We start from the raw sequence: 24,243 nt of genomic DNA, 5'->3' as shown, positions 1-24,243 counted from the left end.
AAGGTCTGGGTGACCTGGGTTTACTGTAAGGAGCGGCTGCCTCTGCAGTAGGGATTGGAGCCAAGAGACCACCACCCTTGCACTATGTTGAATACTATTCACTTAGATGAATGCACACCATAGATTACTCACAACTGATGCTCTTGCCGGTTCCCTGTGCCCTGGTATTGATGCCCCCTCCATCTTCTTGCTTGATACCTATCTGCACAATTCTAAGTATATGATGCCTCCATGGAAGTTGGGAATCCTTACACTCTCCTCGTTTCCCGTTTGCTATACATGTTGATTTAAATGTCTGTATCTTTCCCTGAGTAGAGCGAATGCCATTTTCAATTGTAACAGGAAAATTTAATACTGACCACTGTCTTAATCCCCTTTTTAAATGGATTACCATTTCTTTTTGTACCATCTACATTGATCTTTATGATTGTTGTGAATGTAACCACTGCTTACTGTTTTTTTGTTTTTGCTGGATAAATAAACTTTATGTTACAAAAAAAAAAGTTGTAAGAGCAATGGGTAAGCATGCCAACAGTTGACAGTCCAAAGGTGAGAGGAGGAAGCAAGACCATGGAAAAAAGCTCGCTGAAAGGCACAGCCAGCTGCCAGGATCCTTACATAGCCTGGAGTGGCTCTACTCCATCAGCTGACAGCAGGCAAAATCCTGCTATAAACTTACTCTGGGTGAACAAAAGTAAGTGTACTACTGACCCACAAGAGAAGTATGGCAAAACAAGCTTTGACCCTACTGCTCTTTTATTTTCCCTTGCATAACACAGCTATACATTTTTACCAACCATTAACTAAGCAAGGCGGACATAGACTGTTTCCTGGCCTCACAGCTTCAGCACCTGGGTGCTTGGGGAGGAGTTGATATGGCAGACCCTATCTGTAACATACTATTTCATGGCGCATTGGGCCTTCCCGCCGCTCCCCATCTTGAGGCAAACATCCCCCAGCACCCCAAATCGATACTTACCATTAACTTACTATGCAAGATATGGGGCCACATTAAAGATAGCCTAGGTATGAAGGGCTTCACGGTACACACTCCACTGTGGCACACAGAATAAAAAAGGCATCTCAATATATAATACACTCATCTAGAACGCAGGATGCAGCTAAGCTTCCGTGTAGACACAGGTGGGAGCAGGACCTGGGAGAGATTGGGGCGAGGACTGGGAACTGTGCTTACAGTCCCTGCCAATTGGCTCATTGTCTCCATCGTACAGGCTCTCCCAGCTATTCATTTTACACAGAACAAACCATACCTCGGTGCTGCACCACAGATGGGGCAGGAGGGGATCCCTTCTGTGCCCCAGATGTAGGGGGGCTAACGGGGATCTTATACACCTGATGTGGCGCTACCACAAACTATTCAGATATTGGAGAGCAGTAGCTACTACCATTTCATCTGTCTCTCAATCCACTGTTCCGCTACACCCTCTCACATGCTTGCTGGGTGTGGTGGATGAGGAATTTTTCACCCCCCCCCCCCCCAACTAATGTAGCAGTTTTGAGATTACTGTACATTGCCTGCAAGCAGGTAGCTTGTTTATGGCTATCACCGCATAGCCCAACAACGAAGCAGTGGATTGAACAGGTAAATAGTACTCGAATAAAAGAAAAGCTGACATATCAACACAGAAATGCAGTTAATAAGTTCTATAAAATCTTACAACCTTGGCTAGACACCCCGGGCTTGGCACCCTCTCAGCTAGTCCTCAATAGACTGCTCCAAATGTAACCTTCTAGATCCTTAAACTATTAGGCAATTATGTGCACCGTATCACGATAGTATAAAGCCTTGAGTATGATTAAAGGAATCAGTATCAATAGCCCCTTCCTCATTGACCAGCCAGCGGTATAGACCGCTGCTACCCAATGGGGTCTTGATTGTGATGGTAAGCTCCAGTTCATTTCACCTTCCCATTGGAGGGTAGTTAGTTCAACCACAGTTTCCTTTTGTTTATGACTACTAGTGTGTCACTTACATTGTTATCAACTTACTAGTGAAATGTATGGTCCTAAACACAGAGACGAAACACTCCTGATAAAAGTATTTTGTTAGCAATGTTATGTTTCAGTTCTATGCTTTAGGCCAATACCTGAATACTATACTGTTACTAATGTACACCCTGAAGTTTGAGCAAGCATGTTACTGCACACCATACATTGTTGATATGATGTTTTGTATAATTTTTCTGCTTTTTTAGAAAGAAAAGTAACAACATATTTTTGCATGTGTTTATTTTTCAAAATAACCTTTTTAAAGCGGGAGTAACCCCGCTGATGTGTTTTTTTGGGGGTTTTTTTCTACCTGCAAAGGAAAAGGCATAATGAGCTAGTATACACCGTATACTAACTCATTATGAAATACTTACCTTAGAACGAGGCCCGACATCTGGTCCGATACACGCCGAGGGAGCTCGACGTTTCTTCCGGGTATCGGGTAGCGCTGTGAGTGACCGGAGCCGCGATATCGTCACTCACGCGCATGTGCGCGGGGGATTTCTTCCCGGCAGCGTCCGTAGTCTGCCGGGCCTTCAGCCGGCAATCCCCTGTGCGCATGCGCCGCTGCAGTCAGTGGCGCATTGCGAGGGGAATATCTCCTAAACCGTACAGGTTTAGGAGATATTTTTTTTACCTACAGGTAAGCCTTATTATAGGCTTTCCTGTAGGTAAAAGTCCCAAAAAGGGCTATACAACCACTTTAATGAAAATTCTTTTTTGTACTATGTGTTTAATAAACGATTATGTCATTTTTAGAAGTGGTGCCTACAAAGTCCATTTTTTCTTTATGTGCATTTTGATCTACACCCTGAAGTTATATTGCTATATCTGCTAATATTGTACATATGTTTTCGTGACACAATAAAAACCTTTCGGATTAAAAAAAAAAAAAAAGCAAGGCAGACATAGCATAAAAGGATTTGGAAAATGCCTCTTGTACAGAAATATCACATTGAATGTAATCAAAACATAAACAGGATCATTTTAAAACGATTAATTAACATAGAATAGATATCGCCAGCGTTGTGCTTTGTCTTTTATTAGATTGCAGTAAGAACTTGTAAAGGGAAGCATTTGAGATCTTTCACTTGCTGAAGTTACTGCTGGGAACGCACTTCCTGTTTTTTTCAGTTGGCAGAGAGAATGTAGAAAACTTGTGATTTGTTACAGTTTTGCAGGCAAATAACTGGGGATAAAACACTGTCACTCAAACTTACCCAGACTCTCAAATTTCTGCCTGGCAGCCCTGGCATAGTCATCTCTGTCATGAAGCGCATAAGGCACAAACAGGACACGTTTCACTTGTCTAAAAAGAAGAAAAAAATATAAACCATCAGAAGCTGTGCACATCTAGAACAAATTTGGTTTAAAATGTGAGATTACTCAGTAAATAAATAGCTCTCTGTGTCACAATTCATGGTACGGAGAGCCCTACTGATATGCTGCATGAGAAGTAGAATTGTATATATAATATATTTATCAGTTCAATATCAAATGTCTGGTCTGCCAAATCATTCCCAGACTTGGTAGCAATAATTCTGGTGATGATTCCTTACAGAAAAATTTCAGAATGAGTGATTAGATTGGTTAATAAAGATATAAAACCAACAAAATCCAGTAGTAACAATCACAAGCCATTAATGCATTCACTTACGCCCCTAAAAACTTTTGTATATGTTCTTGGCAGTGTTCCAGATATCCCCCGCCATGAAGCGTTGAGTTGGAAATAAGCAGCAGATGCCGTTTGAGCGTCATCATTAATGATGGTTTTCAGCCAGAACAGTTGCAGAGGGTATAAGCTGCTGAGAGAGGAGTTAGAGAAAAAAAAGTTTTGTGACTCATTTCATAGCAACTGCTGAGATCAGCATGTCCTATCATCTGTACTACAAGAACAAAGTTTCTTCCTTACTTTATTGTACTGCTTTCTCCACAGATAATGCTGACCTAACAACTATGTCTCACAGTCTAAAGGTTACATACTGCTATGCATTTTAACACTGCACTGCAAAAAAATATATATTCATAGCCTTGAAATATACAATATTTGTAGCATAATTATCACCCATAAATCTATGCTGAGCACCTGTTTCATACATGCCCCTGGTCAGATCACCTGATCACTTCTTTTACTACCTCTAACATTGGTCTCGCACATACATCATATAAATGGCGCATTAATGACGCTCTATTAACAGACCACTTGAACCTACAGCAACTATCATCCAATATGGAAGAGTATTTTACACTAAATTCTTCCCCAGACATTCTTCCCACAACACGATGGATGGCCCACAAGGCCGTCATGAGAGGCCATTTAATCAAATTGGCCTCCACTATAAATAGAACAAAACTAAATGACATAAAAACACTAACTAGAGATTTAGATAAATTATACCATACATACAATCAATCCCCCACAAGCGATATACTTAAACAAATCCAAGAAAAACTTATGACCCTAGACACTTTATTAACATCTGAAACAGAAAAGGCTCTCAGGTGGTCCAAGGCTAGATTCTTATTATATAGTAATACATCATCCACTATGTTTGCTAGACAGCTATGATCTTGGCAACTAAGGGGATAAAGACGCTCAGGGACGTTACTCATATGGGGGATTTGCAAACCTTCTCACAGTTGCAGACTAGACATGACTTTCCCAACTCCTATTTTTTCAGTTTTTTTCAAATTCGACATGCATACCAGGCTCAATTTGGGGAGTTGAGGGTGGAATCTCTACCCTCGACACTCGAATCGTTGCTGTCCTGGGAGGACCTGCCTAAAACGCTCTTCATAACGTATAAGGAACTTTTTAAACGCTTACTAAGTGCAGGACTAGGTGGGAAGTGGAAGTCCCTGATATTCAGGCAGAGGACTGGGATGATCTATGGACTCAGCCCTTACAGCATTTGGTATCGGCCAGGGACCGCCTGATCCAATTTAAATTCCTGCATAGAAGCTACTACATGCCGGCCAGAATAGCCAGGATATATGGACTGGCAGTGGCAGAGTGTTGGAGATGTGCTTTCTCTCCGGCTGATGCTGACCATGTATTCTGGTGCTGCGCACACAAGAGGTCACAACTTGTATCTCAGACGTATTGGCGGTGCTGATTCCCCCGACGGTGAGGGTATGCTTGCTAGGGCTGGTGGAGGAGGTGGTTCCTTCCAGGGCGTTGAGAACACTGCTCAACATCCTGTTATTTTATGGTAAAAAGGCCATATTACTTAAGTGGAAGAATAAACAGGCCCCGGACATTGTTTATTGGAAGCACCTGATTAACTCTATGTTACCGTATTATAAAACAACATACAGGGCGAGGCGAAGTGGGAAAAAATTTGATAAGGTCTGGAGGGCCTGGTACGAATCGGACAATACAGTAGGCTGAGTGAGGAATTCCTGAGCTTCTTGGGCCATACATTGGAGGTGGAAAGCATGGGAATACAGAACCGAGGATGCCAATGAGATGGTAGAGTGCAGACAAAGCGGGGAATAAACGAATTGTAACAAATTGTAATAAGTAACTACAGATACTGGAGCCGAGGATACTGAAATTGTATGCATACCAGTATTATTCAACCAGAGACTGAGGGAACCTAGATCCGAGGTAGTAATCCGCATAGTAGAGGGGCTGAGCTGTGACAAAATGGGGTGAGGGGTTGGAGGGTGGTAGATAGTAGAGGGATTGTTAGTACTAGGATGTTAGGCCCTGCATGGCCAGTTGGTTGGGCTGCTGTTATGTTAACAGGGCTCAGCTCTTGTTGTATGTGTTCTTTGAAAAGGAAAAATTTTAATAAACAGAATTTTATTAAAAAATAAAAATAAAATAAAAACACCTTAGGAGTTTCAATTTGTATGCAATCAGGCAGGCCCTTGAACTACATGGTTTTGGTAAACCTGAAGGAAAAACTCAGCAGAAAAACTGATAGTGTGTATGGGGCTTTACACTATATGGCAAACCCTCAAACCTAAAATCATTCACTAAAAACAATACTTTTTGTTCATTCTCAGACCTAAAATCAGAATATAAACTTGCAGAAGCCAAACGCACAGATTATAATAATATAAAACATTTATACCAAAAATACTTTTTCCTCATTCTTCAAACACCCTTCATGGTATTTGAACTAATTTGTCTTTCTTCACCACATGATAGGGGGTTAATATCCAGAATCTACAAAAACCTCAACGAACAAAACATGTCTGACAAAACACGACAAATGTCTCAATGGGAAGCAGATTTAAAAGAATCTTTCGATTTGGAACAATGGGATGTCATAGTTACCAATCTACGTAAATGCACTAAAACAGCTTCCATCAGAGAATCGGCGATCAAATTACACTACTGATGGTATCTCACCCATCAATCTCTCCCCTATGCTTTAGAGCAGTGATTCTCAACCAGGGATCCCTGGAACCCTAGGGTTCCTCCAGAGGATGCTAGGGGTTCCTTCAGCATTGGGCAATTTCTGCCTCTCAGATAAGTTCCCACTGACACCATTGATCTTTTTAGCTATCTGTAAGGAGGCAATTCTTCCCAATGACCACAAGTGTAAGGACCATTCCTCTCTCTGACCGTCACACTAATGTATCATGAGTTGTAGATTTCTAATTTTTAGCAGGTGTTCCTCGAGACCGGAGAACGATTTCAAAGGGTTCCTCTGTGTTGAAAAGGTTGAGAAAGGCTGCTTTAGAGGTTGCCCGTTCCAGGGCTCTATTATGCACACTTTTTGGGACTGCACACAGCTTATTACTACCTGGCAACTTGGACAAAGTAAGATAGAAGAAATTACAGGGAAGAAAATTATACTAACACCCAAAAAATGTGCCTCCTGTTCTTCCCAATTCCAGATATTCCTGTAGCACAGGCCAGACTTATCTATTCCTTATTTAGCGCAATACACTGGGCTATAGCTCTTAACTGGCGTTTCGCTACTGTACCATGGTCCCAAATTATGAACCGTATGCTTTCTATCAAACTATCAGAGCACATCCATCACACATTTGATACTATGATCACATATGAAAAAAAATGAAAACCATGGGATTGAAACAATGATTTAACGCTTGGTTCTGCAAATCTATTCATCATCTTGCATACCTGAAAGTGTTCTGTAACTACATGACGCAATTTCTGTGCCTTAAATATACATTTTTCGATTTGTACCTCTCTCTTTTATGCCTTTGTTACATATATTTTGATACCTTGTGCACCCAATGCTATGTATGTATTGTAATATCAAACTGTATTGAGACTTATTTTTCAAATAAACCTTTGTAAACAAAAATTACTAGACATATGCATACTGAAACATTTTGTTTTGTTTCGGTTCGGATAGATTCGCTATGTTATTAATTTAGTTTAGTTTGGTTTCGGAATTTGTTTTTGCAAAATTTTGTTTTGTTTTCATTAAAATTTGTTTAATTTATTAATTGTTTAATGAATGCCAACTTTTTAGAATGATTAGAATTCAGATCGGACAAAAAACTGTCGTCCAATTCAAATTCTGTGTAAAGAAATAGCTGGTTGTTAGGGGTGCAATGTATTGTCACCGATCCATGATCTGAATGGGTCACCCTGTTCGGATCGGCACACGACACGATCCACGGAGCACTCTGTGGCCTCGGCTTTGGCCTAGCTCCGGAGTGGTGGCCATCTTTATACACCCGGTGGCCATTTACAATGCAATCGCTCCGTCAAATGTCATGACGCTGGTTCCTCTCTCCCCTCTGTGTACTGATCTGTACAGTGGAGGGGAGAGATCGGATGGCAGCAGCGCTGTGGGCTAGGATCTGTAGTGCCCACAGCACTGCTCTGTGACAATTGCAGTCACAGCCATCCCTGCCAATACCCTGCCATACCCAGCCATACCCAGCCTTACTCTGTAATACCCAGCCATGCTCAGCTGTACCCAGCCATGCTCAGCCAATATTATAATGGGGGAGATGAGGTGGATATTACAGTGGGGGAGATGACGTGGATATTACAGTGGGGACTATATGTGGGTGGAATTTTCACAGGTTTTTGCAAATTCAGTTATTTGCTGATCTGAAAAATGATCCGATCCGTGACTCTGATACGAGCAACAATCCGATCCCTGAGTTTTTAGATCTGTTGCACCCCTACTGGTTGTTAAACTGCAGGACAGGAAGACAGCCGCCCGCATCCTTAACAACCACGAGTCATCCCCACTGATAGATGAATGTAAAGATAAAGAATGCCGGCAATAGAAAAATGTTAAAAAAACAGCATGGGGTCTCCCCAGTCCATACCAAGCCCTTCAGGTTTGGTATGGATTTTAAGGGGAACCCCACGCCAAAATGTAAAAAAAAAATAAAAAATGGCGTAGGGCCCCCCCAATCCATACCAAACCCTTCTCTGAGCATGCAGTCCCTCAACATGGGGGATGAGGCTCTGTGCCCCCCGACCAAAGCACCTTGCCCCATATTGTTGGGGGTAATGACCTCTTCCTGACAACCCTAGACTGTGGTTGCCAGGATCTGCGGGTGGGGGACTTATCGGAATCTGGAAGCCCACTTTAACAAGGGGGCCCCCAGATCCCACCCCTCTATGTGTATCGGGTACATCATACCTGTCCCATACACCAAAAAAAGGTCAAAAAGTAAAAGCCGCAGGAAACATTTTTTGACGAGTCCTTTATTTAAAAAAATGTAAATAAAAAATTGTATCCCTTGATGTCACCCATCTTCAATCACAACGCCCGTCGACCTGAAAAATAGAAGAAAATTGCAAAAAAACACTTTGCCTCCTGAGAGGCTACCCACCGTCTGCCTTCGTTTCGCTTTGACAGCTCTTATATAGGCAAGGGGCAGGGCCACCCAGGGATGTCAGCCGTTGACACCGCCCCCTTCCTATTCAACATCTACTAGTAAATGGCCAGCCCTCCTTGCCCATAAAGACCTTACAAGCTACAGGCCCTATCTCACTTGCACACAAAAATGGGCCATACTCAGTCATTGCTCTTAAAGAGCTTACTGTCTAAAGACCCAATATCATACACATGCACACACACATTAGGACTATACAAATCATTGATATCATTCCCTGCCCATACTTTTAATATTAGGACACTTACGTGATAACAAAAAACTTGCCACCGTCCTCATCTATAGCTGGCTATCGCAGTAAGCAGCATTGGAAGGTTAAAACAGGTAACAAAGCCTGGGGAATGCCCAGGTAAAAAAAAAAAAAAAAAAAGGCTACTTAGAAACCCGCTCACAGACAACTGAATTAAACTGTCTAGCAGTATGTGTTAAAAACAGGGGTTTAGTCCGCACGCATTTGTAAAAACATGCGTGAGCCACAGAGCCATGTCACGGCAGTGAAGGTACATGCATTCTGATGGATAAATGAGGGCAGGTGGACTGAAGGAGAGCCCACCCCTTCTTAAAGGTACAGGAGCACACAAAACACCCAGCAAGTACCACAATGGCTGCAAATGTGTTGGTGCGTTGCTGGACCAATACAAACACCAACGTGATAACAAACTTGCCACCACCCTCATCTATAGCTGGCTATCGCAGTAAGCAGCATTAGAAGACTAAAACAGGCAACAATAAAGCCTGGGGAATGCTGATGTTTCCATCAGCTGCCGGGTGTAGCTGCTGCCATTGCCAGTAAAGGGCTTCACGGCTGGGTCCCTATTGCACATATGCGTTGTGCGCTGCGCTCTCTTACTGGCATAGTGGCGGAGGAGGAGGGAGCTGGACTTCTGACATAAATCTATATGCTGTCATATATGTCTTATGCACATGCATTGGCATATATAAATGTGTCACGCTATGTACCACAGAATAACTGAATGCGATGCAACCTCCTAATATTGTTATGAAAATATTCCTATCCCCATAAAGTGCTAATCAATTAGGTTACAAATCCATATATGAGTATAAGTATAAATACATGAAAAAATCTAATAATATATAATCATGTGAAATACATAAATATCCAGTGCCTGATGATATAGCATCTATATATATCTCCAGTGCTCAATTTCCAATAATAAAGTGCTCGTGCTCAGTGAATATAACGTGAATAGATCAATACAATGACATCAAGTCCATCAAAAATGTGAAAATTATAAAATAATAAAAATAAAAATGACAATAAAAGCAAACAGTCCTTCTTTAAAGTGCCAAGTGACTTTGTGCAAAATTGTGCTCTCCTCCCCCGTCAGGTGTGCCCTCACCTTTAAGGGCTTAAGTTTTAAGCCTGAATTGATTGGCATCAGCCGGGGATCTTGATTCTTTCTTTTTTCCTGTAGTGGCTGCTATAGACACCTCTGACTGCAAGCCTCCTCCACACACTGGCTGTACACCTTCCTCCAAGATATCTCCACCTAGCCTCCTCACATATCCCATAGGGAGAGTAATAAAGGCACACAATAGTGTAATACCGCTTAAGTAATATTTAATTCACGTTAAAACATTTAATCCTTCACACTCACATTTTAATAAATAAAAACCGCTGTATAAGGTGTTTATAGTGCTGTAGTGGTAAGGGGGGTAGGATCACCCATTCACCGCCTCCCCGCGCTACTTCCTTCTTTCTGTACATCAGGCAGTCAAAATCCGACCGGTTTCGTCACTATCTTTGTGACTTCCTCTGGGATATCTGACTGGCAGATGTGTAGCATTGCTTTATATTGCAGCGTCCACTGCCATTTTACTGTAGCCCCAGCTTATAATTCTATTATCAAGTCGATCACCGCCATTTTGCCTTAGTCCATCTGTTGTATTAGCACTATGTCGGCGCTCGGATGTATTTATATTAGGTGACTTCTTAATCCACAGAATCTGATGTTTTAAAACAATCTATAAAATCCCTCTCCATAGACATCATATTCTTACTATTATGTTGCTGCATTTGATAGACTGTGAATAGTTTATATACTGATCTTTAGCGGTGACAAAGACCCCTAGTGGGAGAAGATGATATCTATTACAATAAAATACTGATCACAACTGCCATCTGAAGATCTTCTTTCTATGGTGTTATCACATATCATTATCCAAATAAGAAAATACAAATATTGCAAGATAGGATATAATACACATCTAGAGATTTTGCAAGCAAAAGAGAGGGTTAATTCTATTAGATTTTGTTTTAATTATATTTTCTTATTTGGATAATGATATGTGATAACACTATAGAAAGGAGATCTACATCTACATGCACACAAAAATGGGCCATACTTCTTCCCTGCCCTTAGCCTAAAGAACCGATATCATACACATGCCCACACACACACACACATTAGGACTATACCAACTATTGACTTCATTCCCTGCAATCTAAAGGCCCAATATATACATATACACACACTTTAGGGCCAAATTACTCATAGACATCATGTCCTGTCCTTAAAAAGCTTACAACTTAAAGGCCCAATATCATATACAGTGCCTTGTGAAAGTATTCGGCCCCCTTGAACTTTTCAAACTTTTGCCACATTTCAGGCTTCAAACATAAAGATATAAAATTTAAATTTTTTGTGAAGAATCACCAACAAGTGGGACACAATTGTGAAGTGGAACGAAATCTATTGGATATTTTAAACTTTTTTAGCAAATAAAAAACTGAAAAGTGGTGCGTGCAAAATTATTCGGCCCCTTTACTTTCAGTTCAGCAAACTCAGTCCAGAAGTTCAGCGAGGATCTCTGAATGATCCAATGTTGTCCTAAATGACTGATGGTGATAAATAGAATCCACCTGTGTGTAATCAAGTCTCTGTATAAATGCACCTACTCTGTGATAGTCTCAGGGTTCTGTTGAAAGCGCAGAGAGCATCATGAAGACCAAGGAACACACCAGGCAGGTCCGTAATACTGTTGTGGAGAAGTTTAAAGCCGGATTTGGATACAAAAAGATTTCCCAAGCTTTAAACATCCCAAGGAGCACTGTGCAAGCGATCATTTTGAAATGGAAGGAGTATCAGACCACTGCAAATCTACCAAGACCTGGCCGTCCCTCTAAACTTTCAGCTCAGACAAGGAGAAGACTGATCAGAGATGCAGCCAAGAAGCCCGTGATCACTCTGGATGAACTGCAGAGAACTACAGCTGAGGTGGGAGAGTCTGTCCATAGGACAACAATCAGTCGTACACTGCATAAATCTGGCCTTTATGGAAGAGTGGCAAGAAGAAAGCCATTTCTCAAAGATATCCATAAAAAGTCTCATCTAAAGTTTGCCACAAGCCACCTGGGAGACACACCAAACATGTGGAAGAAGGTGCTCTGGTCAGATGAAACCAAAATCAAACTTTTTGCCCACAATTCAAAACGATATGTTTGGCGTAAAAGCAACACAGCTCATCACCCTCAACACACCATCCCCACTGTCAAACATGGTGGTGGCAGCATCATGGTTTGAGCCTACTTTTCTTCAGCAGGGACAGGGAAGATGGTTAAAATTGAGGGGAAGATGGATGCAGCCAAATACAGGACCATTCTGGATGAAAACCTGTTGGAGTCTGCAAAAGACCTGAAACTGGGACGGAGATTTATCTTCCAACCAGACAATGATCCCAAACATACAGCAAAATCTACAAAGGAATGGTTCACAAATAAACGTATCCAGGTGTTAGAATGGCCAAGTCAAAGTCCAGACCTGAATCCAATCGAGAATCTGTGGAAAGAGCTAAAAACTGCAGTTCACAAACGCTCTCCATCCAACCTCACTGAGCTCGAGCTGTTTTGCAAGGAAGAATGGGCAAGAATTTCAGTCTCTCGATGTGCAAAACTGATAGAGACATACCCCAAGTGACTTGCAGCTGTAATCGCAGCAAAAGGTAAAGGTGGCTCTACAAAGTATTAACGCAAGGGGGCCGAATAATTTTGCACGCCCCACTTTTCATTTTTTTTATTAGTTAAAAAGTTTCAAAAATCCAATAGATTTCGTTCCACTTCACAATTGTGTCCCACTTGTTGGTGATTCTTCACAAAAAATAAAAATGTTATATCTTTATGTATGAAGCCTGAAATGTGGCAAAAGGTTGAAAAGTTCAAGGGGGCCAAATACTTTCGCAAGGCACTGTACATACAAACATATTATGGCCACGCTATTCAATGACATCAGTCCCTGCCCTTAGAACTAGAAACAAAAAGTCCAATATAATATACATGCACACACATCCTTCTATGTAGAAAAATTCTATTTGGCCTGTGCCAAGTGATATAAATTGTAAAATATGGCACCACATTGGCACCATGACAACCACGCATTTCAATGGGAAATTTTGAATAAGAAGCCAAGCATTTCCTATATGAAAAGCATCTTGGCTTACCCAAATTCCACTTGTTTCATACTAATTGGGCATCCTATATAGAAACCAGGTACCGAGAGAGAGAGGGAGGAAACCAGGGACCAAGAGGAAGGACCAGGAAAGAGGAGACAAGGACAGAGATAGGGGAGACTGGCGAAAGAGAGAAAAGAGTAAACTAGTGAAAGAGAGGGTACTGAGAGAGATGGGGACTAAAAGAGGGGACCAGGATCAATAGAGGAGACTTGAGAGCCAGAGAGAGAGGGATGGAGACTGAGAAAGCGGGGAACGTGAGAGAGGGGGAGAGACTTGGGACCAATAGAAGAGACCAAGGACAAAGAAAGAGGAGACAAGGACAGAGAGGGGGATAAGGGCCTAAGAGGGGACCAAGAAAGGGGGGGCGGTAGACGCCAGGGACCATGGGGTACTGAGGACCAAGGAATGAGAGGGTGAGAAAACCAGGGACCAAGAGAGGGAGGAGGGTGGCCTGAACATGGAGAGATAAAGACGTGCATTCCTAGAGCTCCCGGCTGTCTCCCACCTAATCTGACGACTCTGGCTGATTTAGCACAATATGTATGCTTCGAGAAAGAGATCCACAAAGAGGAATAACAGACCCACCAGACCCATGGCTCAAACTCCATAACCGGGAGAGACTGAAAGACTTTTCCAGCTCTCCCAACAACACTCGCCGGGAGCTAAGATGGCGGCTGCACGTGGGGACATGGAAAGAGACCGGGCTGCCTGCCACTCACCGGTCTTAAGCTTGGAGGCTCCTCTCACTGACCCGTACCTCGGCACCCCACCGGATATACACCCAGATGCCACTGAGTACACACAAACACCCTCCCAGCCATTACAGGTAGATGCTGAACTGCGATCTCTGCTGCAAGCTCTCCCCACTAAGGCAGACATTGCAGCCCTCATAGGAACGGTGGAGGCTGCCCACCGCAAAGAACTAGCTCTAGTAAGAATGGAAGTGAAGGACCTTACCACCAGAATCACAAGAGGTGAGTCCTCCCTGTCAGCCCTAGAACGCCGGGTAGTGGCAATGGAAGATACCCAGGGTACACAGGAGAAATCGATGATAGAACAGCAACCGCAGGAATAACCTGCGTATAAGGGGACTACCGTAGGCGACTGGCCCGGAAGACCTGGCGGACACGGGAGCAGCTATATTCCGAGGCATAACGGGGGTTGATCTACCACCCCGTCTGGAATTTGACAGAATCCATAGGGCACTGGGAACAAAGTAAACTGACCCTGCCAGACCGAGGGATGTCGTCTGCAGACTACTAAATTACATCCATAAGGAGGAAATTATTCAGAAATCCTGAGAAGCTAATGACCTGGAATTTGATGGAGTAGCGATTAAAATACTCCCGGACCTCTCCCGTGCCACTCTGCAGAGACGAGCATTACTGAAGCTGCTATTGGAATTAGCCCGTGGCAGAAGTGCAACTTACCACTGGGGATACCCGCTGTCCATCACGTTCCGAAAGGACCAGAGGTCCTTCACTCTACGCAAGCAGGAATCGCTAGCAGATCTTTTTGCCTTCCTGGGTGCAGACCCCATTGTAGTACCAAACTGGCTCGCCCTTTTGCCCCAAGCTCATGGTTTTGGAAATGTACAGGGCCACGAGGAGATCTACCGCCCAGGCAACAATGGAGCCGCTGAAGACCTAGAGCGCCATCGCAGGAAGATACACGTGAGCCAGGAAGGGTAGCTGGTGGCTACATGTCTCTCCGATCGAATTGCTGGCCAACAACGGAACCCTGGTAATTACGCCTGTATGACTTGTAAGTTTGGTTGTTTGTCCCCCCTCTCCGCCTCCCGGCGATACTGGCCTGGACAGCTCCCCCCCCCCCGTTTTTCCTACACGCTGGGGCAGCCAGAGAGACCCGACTTGGTGGAACTCCAAAAGACCATAGGAATGATGAAACCAGGGAAGGCCCTGGGTCATGACGGGTATACACTGCAATATTATAAAAACCGTATTACGATACTAGGACCACGCATGCTTATGTTGTTTAATGCACTAGGGGCCGGCAAGGTGTTTGCCAGAGAATCCTTAAAGTGGTTGTAAACCCTTACAAACCACTTTGACCTACAGGTAAGCCTAGATAAAGGCTTACCTGTAGGTCCAAGAAATATCTCCTAAACCTATACGGTTTAGGAGGTATATATAAAAAGACAGGCACCACTGTCTACGGCGCATGCGCCGTAGACATCGGCGTGCAGGCGCACTGAGCACGGCGCAGATCACGGCGATATGACGCTGATGTCGGCTCCCGTGCGCATGTCACAGTAATCCATAAGGAAGGGAAAGACCCGGCGTCTTGCGGTAGCTATAGACCGATATCGCTTCTGAATGTAGACTTAAAAATCTATACTAAGATCATAGCTACCATGCTGGCAGGTCACCTTCAACACCTCATACACCTCGACCAGGTAGGCTTTATCGCCTCTAGGGAGGCAAGAGACGGTACCACTAAGGTGCTGAATCTGATTCATGTGTTGAGAACCGCTAACACCTAGTGTGTATTGTTGAATATCGATGCCAAAAAGGCCTTCGATCGAGTGAGCTGGTCGTTCATGTTTGCAGTACTTAGACACGTAGGTACTTAGACACATAGGTCTAGGAGAAATAATGATCAATAGGATAGCTGGAATATATTCCAGCCCAAGTGAAAGCCAATGGAGTCCTATCGGATTCCTTCCCAATAACAAATGGGACAAGACAGGGATGCCCACTATCCCCTCTCCTGTTTGCACTGTCCCTAGAACCCTTCTTAGCCACAATCAGACTGAACCCCGATATACAGGGGGTGACTGTGGGGCGATCTCAACTAGAGGTTGACCGATATGGGGTTTTCTCTGGCAAATGCCGATACCGATATTTAGAAATTGCCGTGGCCGATGGCCGATATATGATGCCGATTTTTTTTTTTTTTTGGGCCGATATGTTAGGCCGATTTTTTACATTTTTTTTCCCCTTCATCTCATAAAATCTAACAGTTAGACACCTTTCACACTGGGCGTTTTTCAGGCGCTTTTGGGCTAAAAATAGCACCTGTAAAGTGCCTGCAAAACGGCTCCCCTGCAGTCTGTGTGGAAGCCTGTGTGCTGGCTGGACGTTAAAAAAAAAAGTCCTGCAAGCAGCATCTTTGGAGTGGTGTATACCGCTCCTCCACCACTCCTGCCCATTGAAATGAATGGACAACGCTGCCGAAGCACCTGCAATGCGATTTGGCAGTTGCACTTCACGGGCACATTTAACCCCTTCCTCGGCTGCTAGCTGGATTATAAGTGCCCCGCTAGCAGCCGAATAGCGCCGCTAAAATGATGGTAAAGCGCCGCTAAAACTGGCAGCGTTTTACCGTCAACGGCTGCCCGCTCCAGTGTGAAAGCAGCCTTAAGTGATACAGAAAATTTTCTTACATTTAAACATTTATTAAACAAAACAAACATCCAATTAGTTCACTTGTATGTATAATTTAGATTAAAAAATTATATATATATTATATTAAACACACAAAAACAGGTAATCAAAACTTTTGGATGAAAAAATTGGCTAACTTTATACTGTTTTATATTTTTTTTAAATCAGTGTATTTTTTCCAAAAAAATTGCATTTGAAAGACCGCTGTGCAAATACCATGTGACATAAAATATTGCAACAACCGCTATTTTATTCCCTAGGATCTCTGCTAAAAAATATATATAAGTTTTGGGGGTTCTACGTGATTTTCTAGCAGAAAATACAGGATTTTTATTTGTAAGCATCAAGTGGCAGAAAAGATTTAGTCTTTAAATGGTTAAACTGAGAACTTCTACACACAGAGCTGAAGTCATTCAGAAGTGGGAACATTGTATCTTTTTGATCTTTTCTTGGCAGACTGCCCAGAGGGGAGGAAAGTCACTTCACTGCTGTCTTCAGGCAACTTGCATTAACTTCTATTACTGAAGTCATTTGCAAATTGCGCTGAAGATAACATCGGATTTTTTATCAGCACAATCTGCCAATGCCGATGAATTAAAAACGCCAAATATCGGCCGATATATCGGTCGACCTCCAATCACAACACAAGACATCGGCTTATGCCGATGACATGCTCTTTTCGCTAACCAACCCGGGAGTGTCCCTGCCGAACTTGCTTAAGGAATTTGGAGAGTTATAAGAAATTGTCTAACCTAAAGATAAATTTCTCTAAATCAGAGGCAATGGGAATATCAATACCACCGCATATGCTTCATACCATACAATCAAATTTCCAGTTCTGGTGGACATCCGCCACCCTGACTTATCTAGGAACTAGCATCCCACCCGATCTTTCCTGTTTATATGAGCAAAATTTTCCCCCTCTGTTAGCAAAGGAAAAGCTACTCTTAGGCTCAATTCACACTAGTGCGTTTTTTGATGCATTTTGCAGAAATGCAAGGAAATTTTTTTAACATGGGTTCCTATGGAACATGTTCACGTCAATGCATTTTTGTGCCTTTTTTTTGGAAAGGGTTGGGGACTTTTTTTCATGCAAAATGCAGCGTTTTGCATGTAATAGAAGTCAATGGGCCTGCATCAAAAACGCAAGTACCGCTTTTTTACCGCTTTTTTGACGCGATTTTTTTTTTCCACTGTATATATCTGGTTGCTAAGCAACCACAGTGTAAAAAAAAAAAAAAAAACGCAAAACGCGGCAAAATCACGGTAAAAACACATGTCCAAAAACGTGACAAGCACCGCAAAAACGCTCAAAAGCAACATGCATAGATGTCGAGCCTTATGCTGGATTCACACCTTTGCACAAATCTGCAAAATGCAAAAAGCACTAAAAATGCATAGGTGTGAATCCAGCCTTAGACTCCTGGCACAAAGGGACTCGCTCCTAGTTTGGAAGGTGTAACTTGCTGAAAATGTGTATACTGGCCAAATTTCTTTACCTCTTCCAAGCCCTACCGATTAAAATACCACCTGCGTACTTTAAGCAAGTACAAGCTTTATTCACCTGCTTTATTTGGCCACACAAACAACCACGGAAACCCACGCTCCCAACTTTCACTGTGAAAACAATACGGAGGTTTAGCAATACCGGATATAAAAAAGTACTATCAGGCAACCCATTTAAGCAGGATAATTGACTGGAGTCGCCAACCAAGAAGTTAAGCTATGGGCACAAATAGAACAACATCAGAGCATAGTCCTGCTAAAGACAGCGCTGTTGTGCAGAGACTCTCTATCATTGGAGACAAAATCACACGCTCTGAGGCCGCGTACACACGGGCGGACTGTTCGCCCAACTTTGTCCGCTGAACAGTGTTTCAGCGGACAGTCCGCTCGTGTGTGGGCTTCAGCGGACAGTTTCAGCGGACAGTCTGACGAACAAAGTTTTTCGGAATTCCCATAAGACAGTCCGCTGAAACTTGGTTTGAGCGGACAGTCCGCTCGTGTGTAGGCTTGTTCGTCAAACTAAGTTCCGCGCATGCTCAGAAAGGATTTACACGCCGAAGGTTGCATTGCAGTGTATAGGACGTCGTTTTTCTAGTCCCGTCGTACGTGCCGTTCACGTCATCGCGCACGCTTTCAGCGGACTGTTCGTTCATCGTGTGTGGTCAAGTCCGCTCATGCAAATTTTGAGCGGACTGTTTGTCGGATTGTTTGACAAACTAAGTTGGGCGAACAGTCCGCCCGTGTGTACGCGGCCTGATGGGTAATACCCTCAGTCAAGGCTCACAGGCAGCACTACAACACTCCCTGACAACCAAAATATCACCATTAACCCCAATTCTGGGTAACCCCAAATTCTCCCCAGGGATTGCAAACACACAATTCCAGATGTTACGAGACTCAAACCATACCACAGCCTCTCAGTTTGTAGTGCAAAACAGATGGCCCTCCAGGTCCATTTCAACTGGATTTCTGGAACGCTGCACGATTACACCACTTTCTTCAGACAATCCCAAAACCCCAAGACTACACCAGACCTAAGACCATGTTCGAAGAATATAGCTCGGAAACTGAGCCACTGCCACGGGTCCTCTCCAAAATGTATTCACTATTAAATACACCGACCCAACAACCACACCTTGCAGGTATTACAAAATGGGAAGTGGACTTAGATCGTACTTTCATGGCACCCCAAATTCAAAACATAATAGAATTCTCCCTCACGTCATCTCTATGCACAAAAATACAGGAGACAAATTATATCCTCATGAGGTGGTACCTCACACCTAGTCGCCTACACATTATCTTCCCTGATGCACCAGAACACTGTTGGCGCTGTAGAGAAGATAAAGTTACAATGCTGCACATATTCTGGTCCTGCCCCAGGCTGACAGCATTCTGGATAGCGGTCTGTACCATATCACAAAAATTTACAGAATATCAGATGCCGAATGACCCAGCATTCTTCCTGCTGCATGTAGTGACTTTGTCCCCCAGGAAATATAAAAAATCCCTACTATGCCACCTGACCAATGTAGCCAAGTCCTGTATTCCTCTGCTTTGGAAACAACACAACCCACCGACCACAGCAATGTGGCTACGACGGGTGGAGGATATTAATAAAATGGAAGACTTGATACTGACAGCCCAAGACAGGCAAGAAGCCTATAAAAAGACTTGGACTATCTGGAACATGTTCATATATTCAGAAGAAGGTAAAGCCCTCTTCGGAACCTGAGTTACTATTGAAACAGCACACAGATTACTTCACCCGCAATGCCATTCCCCCGTCCCCAATTCTCCTCCCCCTCTACGCTTCCCTCTCCCCATATTCCACTCTCACTTTATCTATTTTCTATTTCTTAATTTCGGCCGTGGCCCCTAACATGCCTATCTCACTCTTCTTGCAAGATGTTTGCTTAGGGTTTCAGGATATACGATATCCACCAATGTTAACAAGTTACCCTAATAGGTGCTTACAGCAATGTGGGATCTACACAAACTAGACGACTCTTATTGACCCTCTGAACGGTTATGTTGTACAACACTTCTGATTGTAATGCAAGTTTGGAAGGCTGCGACCTTCACTGTTTAAGCTATTACTGTATTTCTTGGGGCTCTACCCCAAATTTGAAAACTTAATAAAGATCATATTTGGAAAAAAAAAAAAGAGAGGGAGAAGACAAGGGACTGAGAGGGAAGACAAAGAAAGAGGAAACAAGGAGAGAGAGGGGAGAATAGGTAAAGAGAGAAATGAGCTTAGAGACCAACAGTGATGTGGACTAACAGAGGGAACAGGGACTGGGACCAGTAAAGGAGACTGGGGACCAAGAAAAAGAAGATCAGGGGCTGAGATAAGTGGCAAAGACCAGGGACCAAGAAAAAGGAGACAAGGACTGAAAGAGGGGGATATAGGCTGGGAAAGAGGGGACCAAGAGAGGGGAGGGTGAAGAACAGGGGCCAAGAGGAAGGAGATGAGGGACTGAGGGGGTGGGGTATGTGGTCAAGTCCATCTGCCACCCCACTACTAATGGAGCACCAGCCACCACTGCTGCAAGGACTAAGGTCACTTTTACACGTTTTAGCTATAAAAATAGCACCTGTAAAGCTCCTAAAAAAGCCTCCCTTTTGTGAAAACCCGAGAGCTTTCCCACTGGGGCGGTGCTCTTTCAGGACGTTAGAAGAAGTCCTGCAAGCATCTTTGGGGCAATTTGAGAGTGGTGTACACCGCTCCCAAAATGCCCTGCCCATTGAAATGAATTAGCAGCGCTGCCAAAGCGTTTGCAAAGTGGGTGCTTTTAACCCTTTCTTCGGTAGCTAGTGGGGGTTAAAATCGCCCAGCTAGTGGCTAAAAAGCTAGTGGTGCTTTACCGCCAACGCGGCCACTGGTGCAGTGTGAAAGCAGCCTTATAACAAGAATTGATGACGGACTGGGACTGAGATCTGGGACTGTGTGTCTGTAGGGACTGCTATTAGGAAGAGGTCGGGAATGTGATTGGTTGCTTTGGGAACAGCCCTAGTGGAGACAGAACTTGTCTGAATTAAGATGGATCGGTCACCTACAATCCTCATGTACAACTATTGCCTTTGCAATTCTTTTCTGTGATATTGTGGCAAACCTTTCTGATAAAAAGATTATGAAAAAAAAATCGAAATGTGTTCCTTTTTATATATATCACGGTTACAGTCTGGAATCTTCTCCTATTTGTGCTGTTTGAGGATCCTTGGTTGGGCAGTGATATGGACAATCCCTATGGTAGATCCACCAGTGGGGTCCTCTCAGGACTGAGAAAGGTCTGACATGATCACAGTGGGGCCCCAGAGGACCGGAGGTCTTGGGATGCCATGGCAAAGCTGGATTAGCAACCCCCTGTACCACAACTCGTGGTAATAAGAGACCTGGATGGGGGACTCGTGTATTGCTGGCTGCAGGGGGTAAGAGGGAACATAGACAGTCAGCACTGGATGGGGTCATCTTATTATAGGGGGGCTGGAAAGAAGCTAATAATACATTATAAAAATACCTAATTATTATCATCTAATATTGTTTAAATGATAAGAGATGTAATAATAGATTGATGATAATGAAGAAATCAGATAATAATGTGTAGCTTTGATATCTAAGCCGCTTTCTCTCCTGTGTTCGGAGCTCTCTCTCACACATCCTCTCCGGAGCTCCTCCCACACACAACTGCTGTCTCTGCTCTGCGCGCTGACACTTTTTATCACTGAGCAAAGCGTGGGAATGGAGGAAGGGATTATTACGGTGCCAAAAAGATTGCATATACAATTAGAAAATGATAAAAAATGTATCTTTTCCAATTGTTGTATATGCAATCTTTTTGGCACTGTAATAATCCTCTCCTCCATTCCCACGCTTTGACTTGACACTTTGGGATGAGGTGCCTTATTCAAAACGGACCCTACCGCCACTTTTTGTCTACTCTTATCACTGATCGTGATGTCATGTGGGAGGGGGCGGAGTCTGCAACCATGACAACAGCTAAGGAGGTGTTCCTCTCAGCCCTTGTACACACGGTCGGAGATTCAGACGGAATGTTTCCGATCGGACCGTTTTTTCGGATATTCCGACTGTGTGTGGTCTCCATCGGACTGTTTCCGTCGGAGTATCCGACGGACCAACTTTTCCAACTTGCCGGTAAAATTTTCCGACAAAATGCTCCGATCGGACATACTCCGATCATCTGTAGCCTATTCCGACGGACAAGGTGCCACGCATGCTCACAATCCAATTCGGACGCGGAAGCGCTCGCTCAGGTAAAACTACTGCTCGTAATCGATATAGCACATTCGTCACGCTGCAATGTTAAAAATTCTTTCATGAAGCGCATTCTCTTGTTCTTTACAATGCTGCAAGAATGAACTTTATTTGATGCTCATAGTCACACACACTTCTCCCGAACGTATTTCCTCAGTGTTTTTTACTCATTTCAGCAATACAATATTTTAAATCGTCACATCTACACATTTTTTTTGTTTTTTGGGGGAATTTTGTTGTTGGTTTTTTTCATCAACATCTCCTTTTTTGACAGTTTGCTCATCTTTGCATTTTTTGGGGTGTGTTGTGTGTGTCAACTTACCACAACAACATTATCTTTTTTGTATTTTCTTTTTTAATCTACAGGAGGTTAAGTGTTGGTGCCCCTTGTTATTCATGTCGCTTTGTATTTTTGAAATGTACCTGCCTGCTCACAAATAAACTGTCCTTTTGGAAGTAAAACACATATGCAAGTATTTCTTCAAACAAAAAAAAAAACTTTATTTAGGTGTCAGTAACAAATAAAGAGGGAGGCAGCGATGGAGAAACTGGGGAGATTAGCGAAGCCTTTGGCCCCCAGGGCACACATCAACTATTTAAACGCAAAAATTGGTGGCCTGAGGAGTACATGTCTGAGGGAGAGAAGTCTGGTCCTGAATTCCAAGAAACCCGGAACAGCAGCAGATGACATCTATGTTCCCAGGCTGTGGTACTACAAGAGGCTGCATCTTCTGTCAGACCAGACTGAACCCAGGTTCTCACACTCTGGTCTTCCTTCCACGTTTCCTTCCAGGCTGTGGCTGTGGTGCTGGAGGTGTGGCAGGAGGAGGAGGGGCATGGGCCAAATCACACAAGTGTGTTGCTTGTGTGATTTGGCCCAACAGACCCTTGTTGAGGGTGTGTATAATTATCTCCTCACACAAGAGCTTTTGCCCCTCCTCCATTTTCTCCAGTTAGCACGCAGCCAAGGCGGCAAAGGCCTCTTGATAGGAGGGGGTGGCTTGGAGGGCCGCTGAAGCCTCCCCGATCAGCCTCAGAGCTGACTCCTCCACATTCCCCCCTTTCTCGCCCTTTTGTGTGGAAGGCAGAGGGGAGGGACCTGGCATTCTGTCAGGCTCCTCCGCCCGCCCACCGCCTGGCTGCCACTTACCCCTGCCTCCTCCTGGCTGCCACTTTCCACAACCACCTCCTGGCTGCTGCATTCCACACCCTCCTCCTGGCTGATGTCTTCCTGTGTATGAAAAAGGGACATAGTTTTAGTTTTTGGTTCATCAAACACACACACAATTTTCACATCAAGACTGTTGCAAACTGTTAACCAATAGAAAAGACTATCATTCTGAGCCCAGCATTTTTCTCTCTTGTCCCAAAGGTTTTGGCCACTACTGTCTATTGATATGTGAAACACTTTCTAAAATCAGCAATTAGTGAGCACAAATCAAGTTAACATCATTAATTTTTACTCCCAAAATGTGTACAACAATACTATACCTGGCTCAAGCTGGGCTCCCCCAGTTCTTCCTGAGTGGAAGGCCCAGGTTGGGCATCGGAAGACTCAGCGGGTGTGGAATGTAGCATAGGACGCGTGGAAAGAAGGGTAGAGAGTGATTCTCTGACCTAAGCCTGGTCTGACAGAAAATGCATCCTGTTATAATACCACAGCCTGGGGACATAAACCTCATCTGCTGCAGCTCCAGATGGCATGGACTTCAGCACCTTCTT

The 24,243-nt window shown here is 43.6% G+C and overlaps 1 protein-coding gene across 2 annotated transcripts in view; it reads right to left on the bottom strand.

Annotated features, from left to right (window-relative positions):
- The window catches only part of LOC143924326 (alpha-aspartyl dipeptidase-like), a 78,664-nt gene that overhangs the window by 47,546 nt on the left and 6,875 nt on the right, over positions 1 to 24,243 (bottom strand). For both annotated transcript variants that reach the window (XM_077448576.1, XM_077448577.1), the window contains exons 2-3: positions 3,668 to 3,815; positions 3,231 to 3,319 (exon numbers count right to left, since the gene is read on the bottom strand). In XM_077448576.1, coding sequence (XP_077304702.1) covers positions 3,231 to 3,319; positions 3,668 to 3,771 — 193 coding nt within the window. In that variant the 5' untranslated portion in view covers positions 3,772 to 3,815. The remainder of the gene's footprint in view (positions 1 to 3,230; positions 3,320 to 3,667; positions 3,816 to 24,243) is intronic.

This window comes from Lithobates pipiens, unplaced genomic scaffold (genome assembly GCF_037356315.1).
Source record: "Lithobates pipiens isolate NorthernLeopardFrog02 unplaced genomic scaffold, aLitPip1_a1.2 Scaffold_22, whole genome shotgun sequence".
Lineage (NCBI taxonomy): Eukaryota > Metazoa > Chordata > Amphibia > Anura > Ranidae > Lithobates > Lithobates pipiens.
This window is presented reverse-complemented; position numbering and strand designations above follow the sequence as displayed.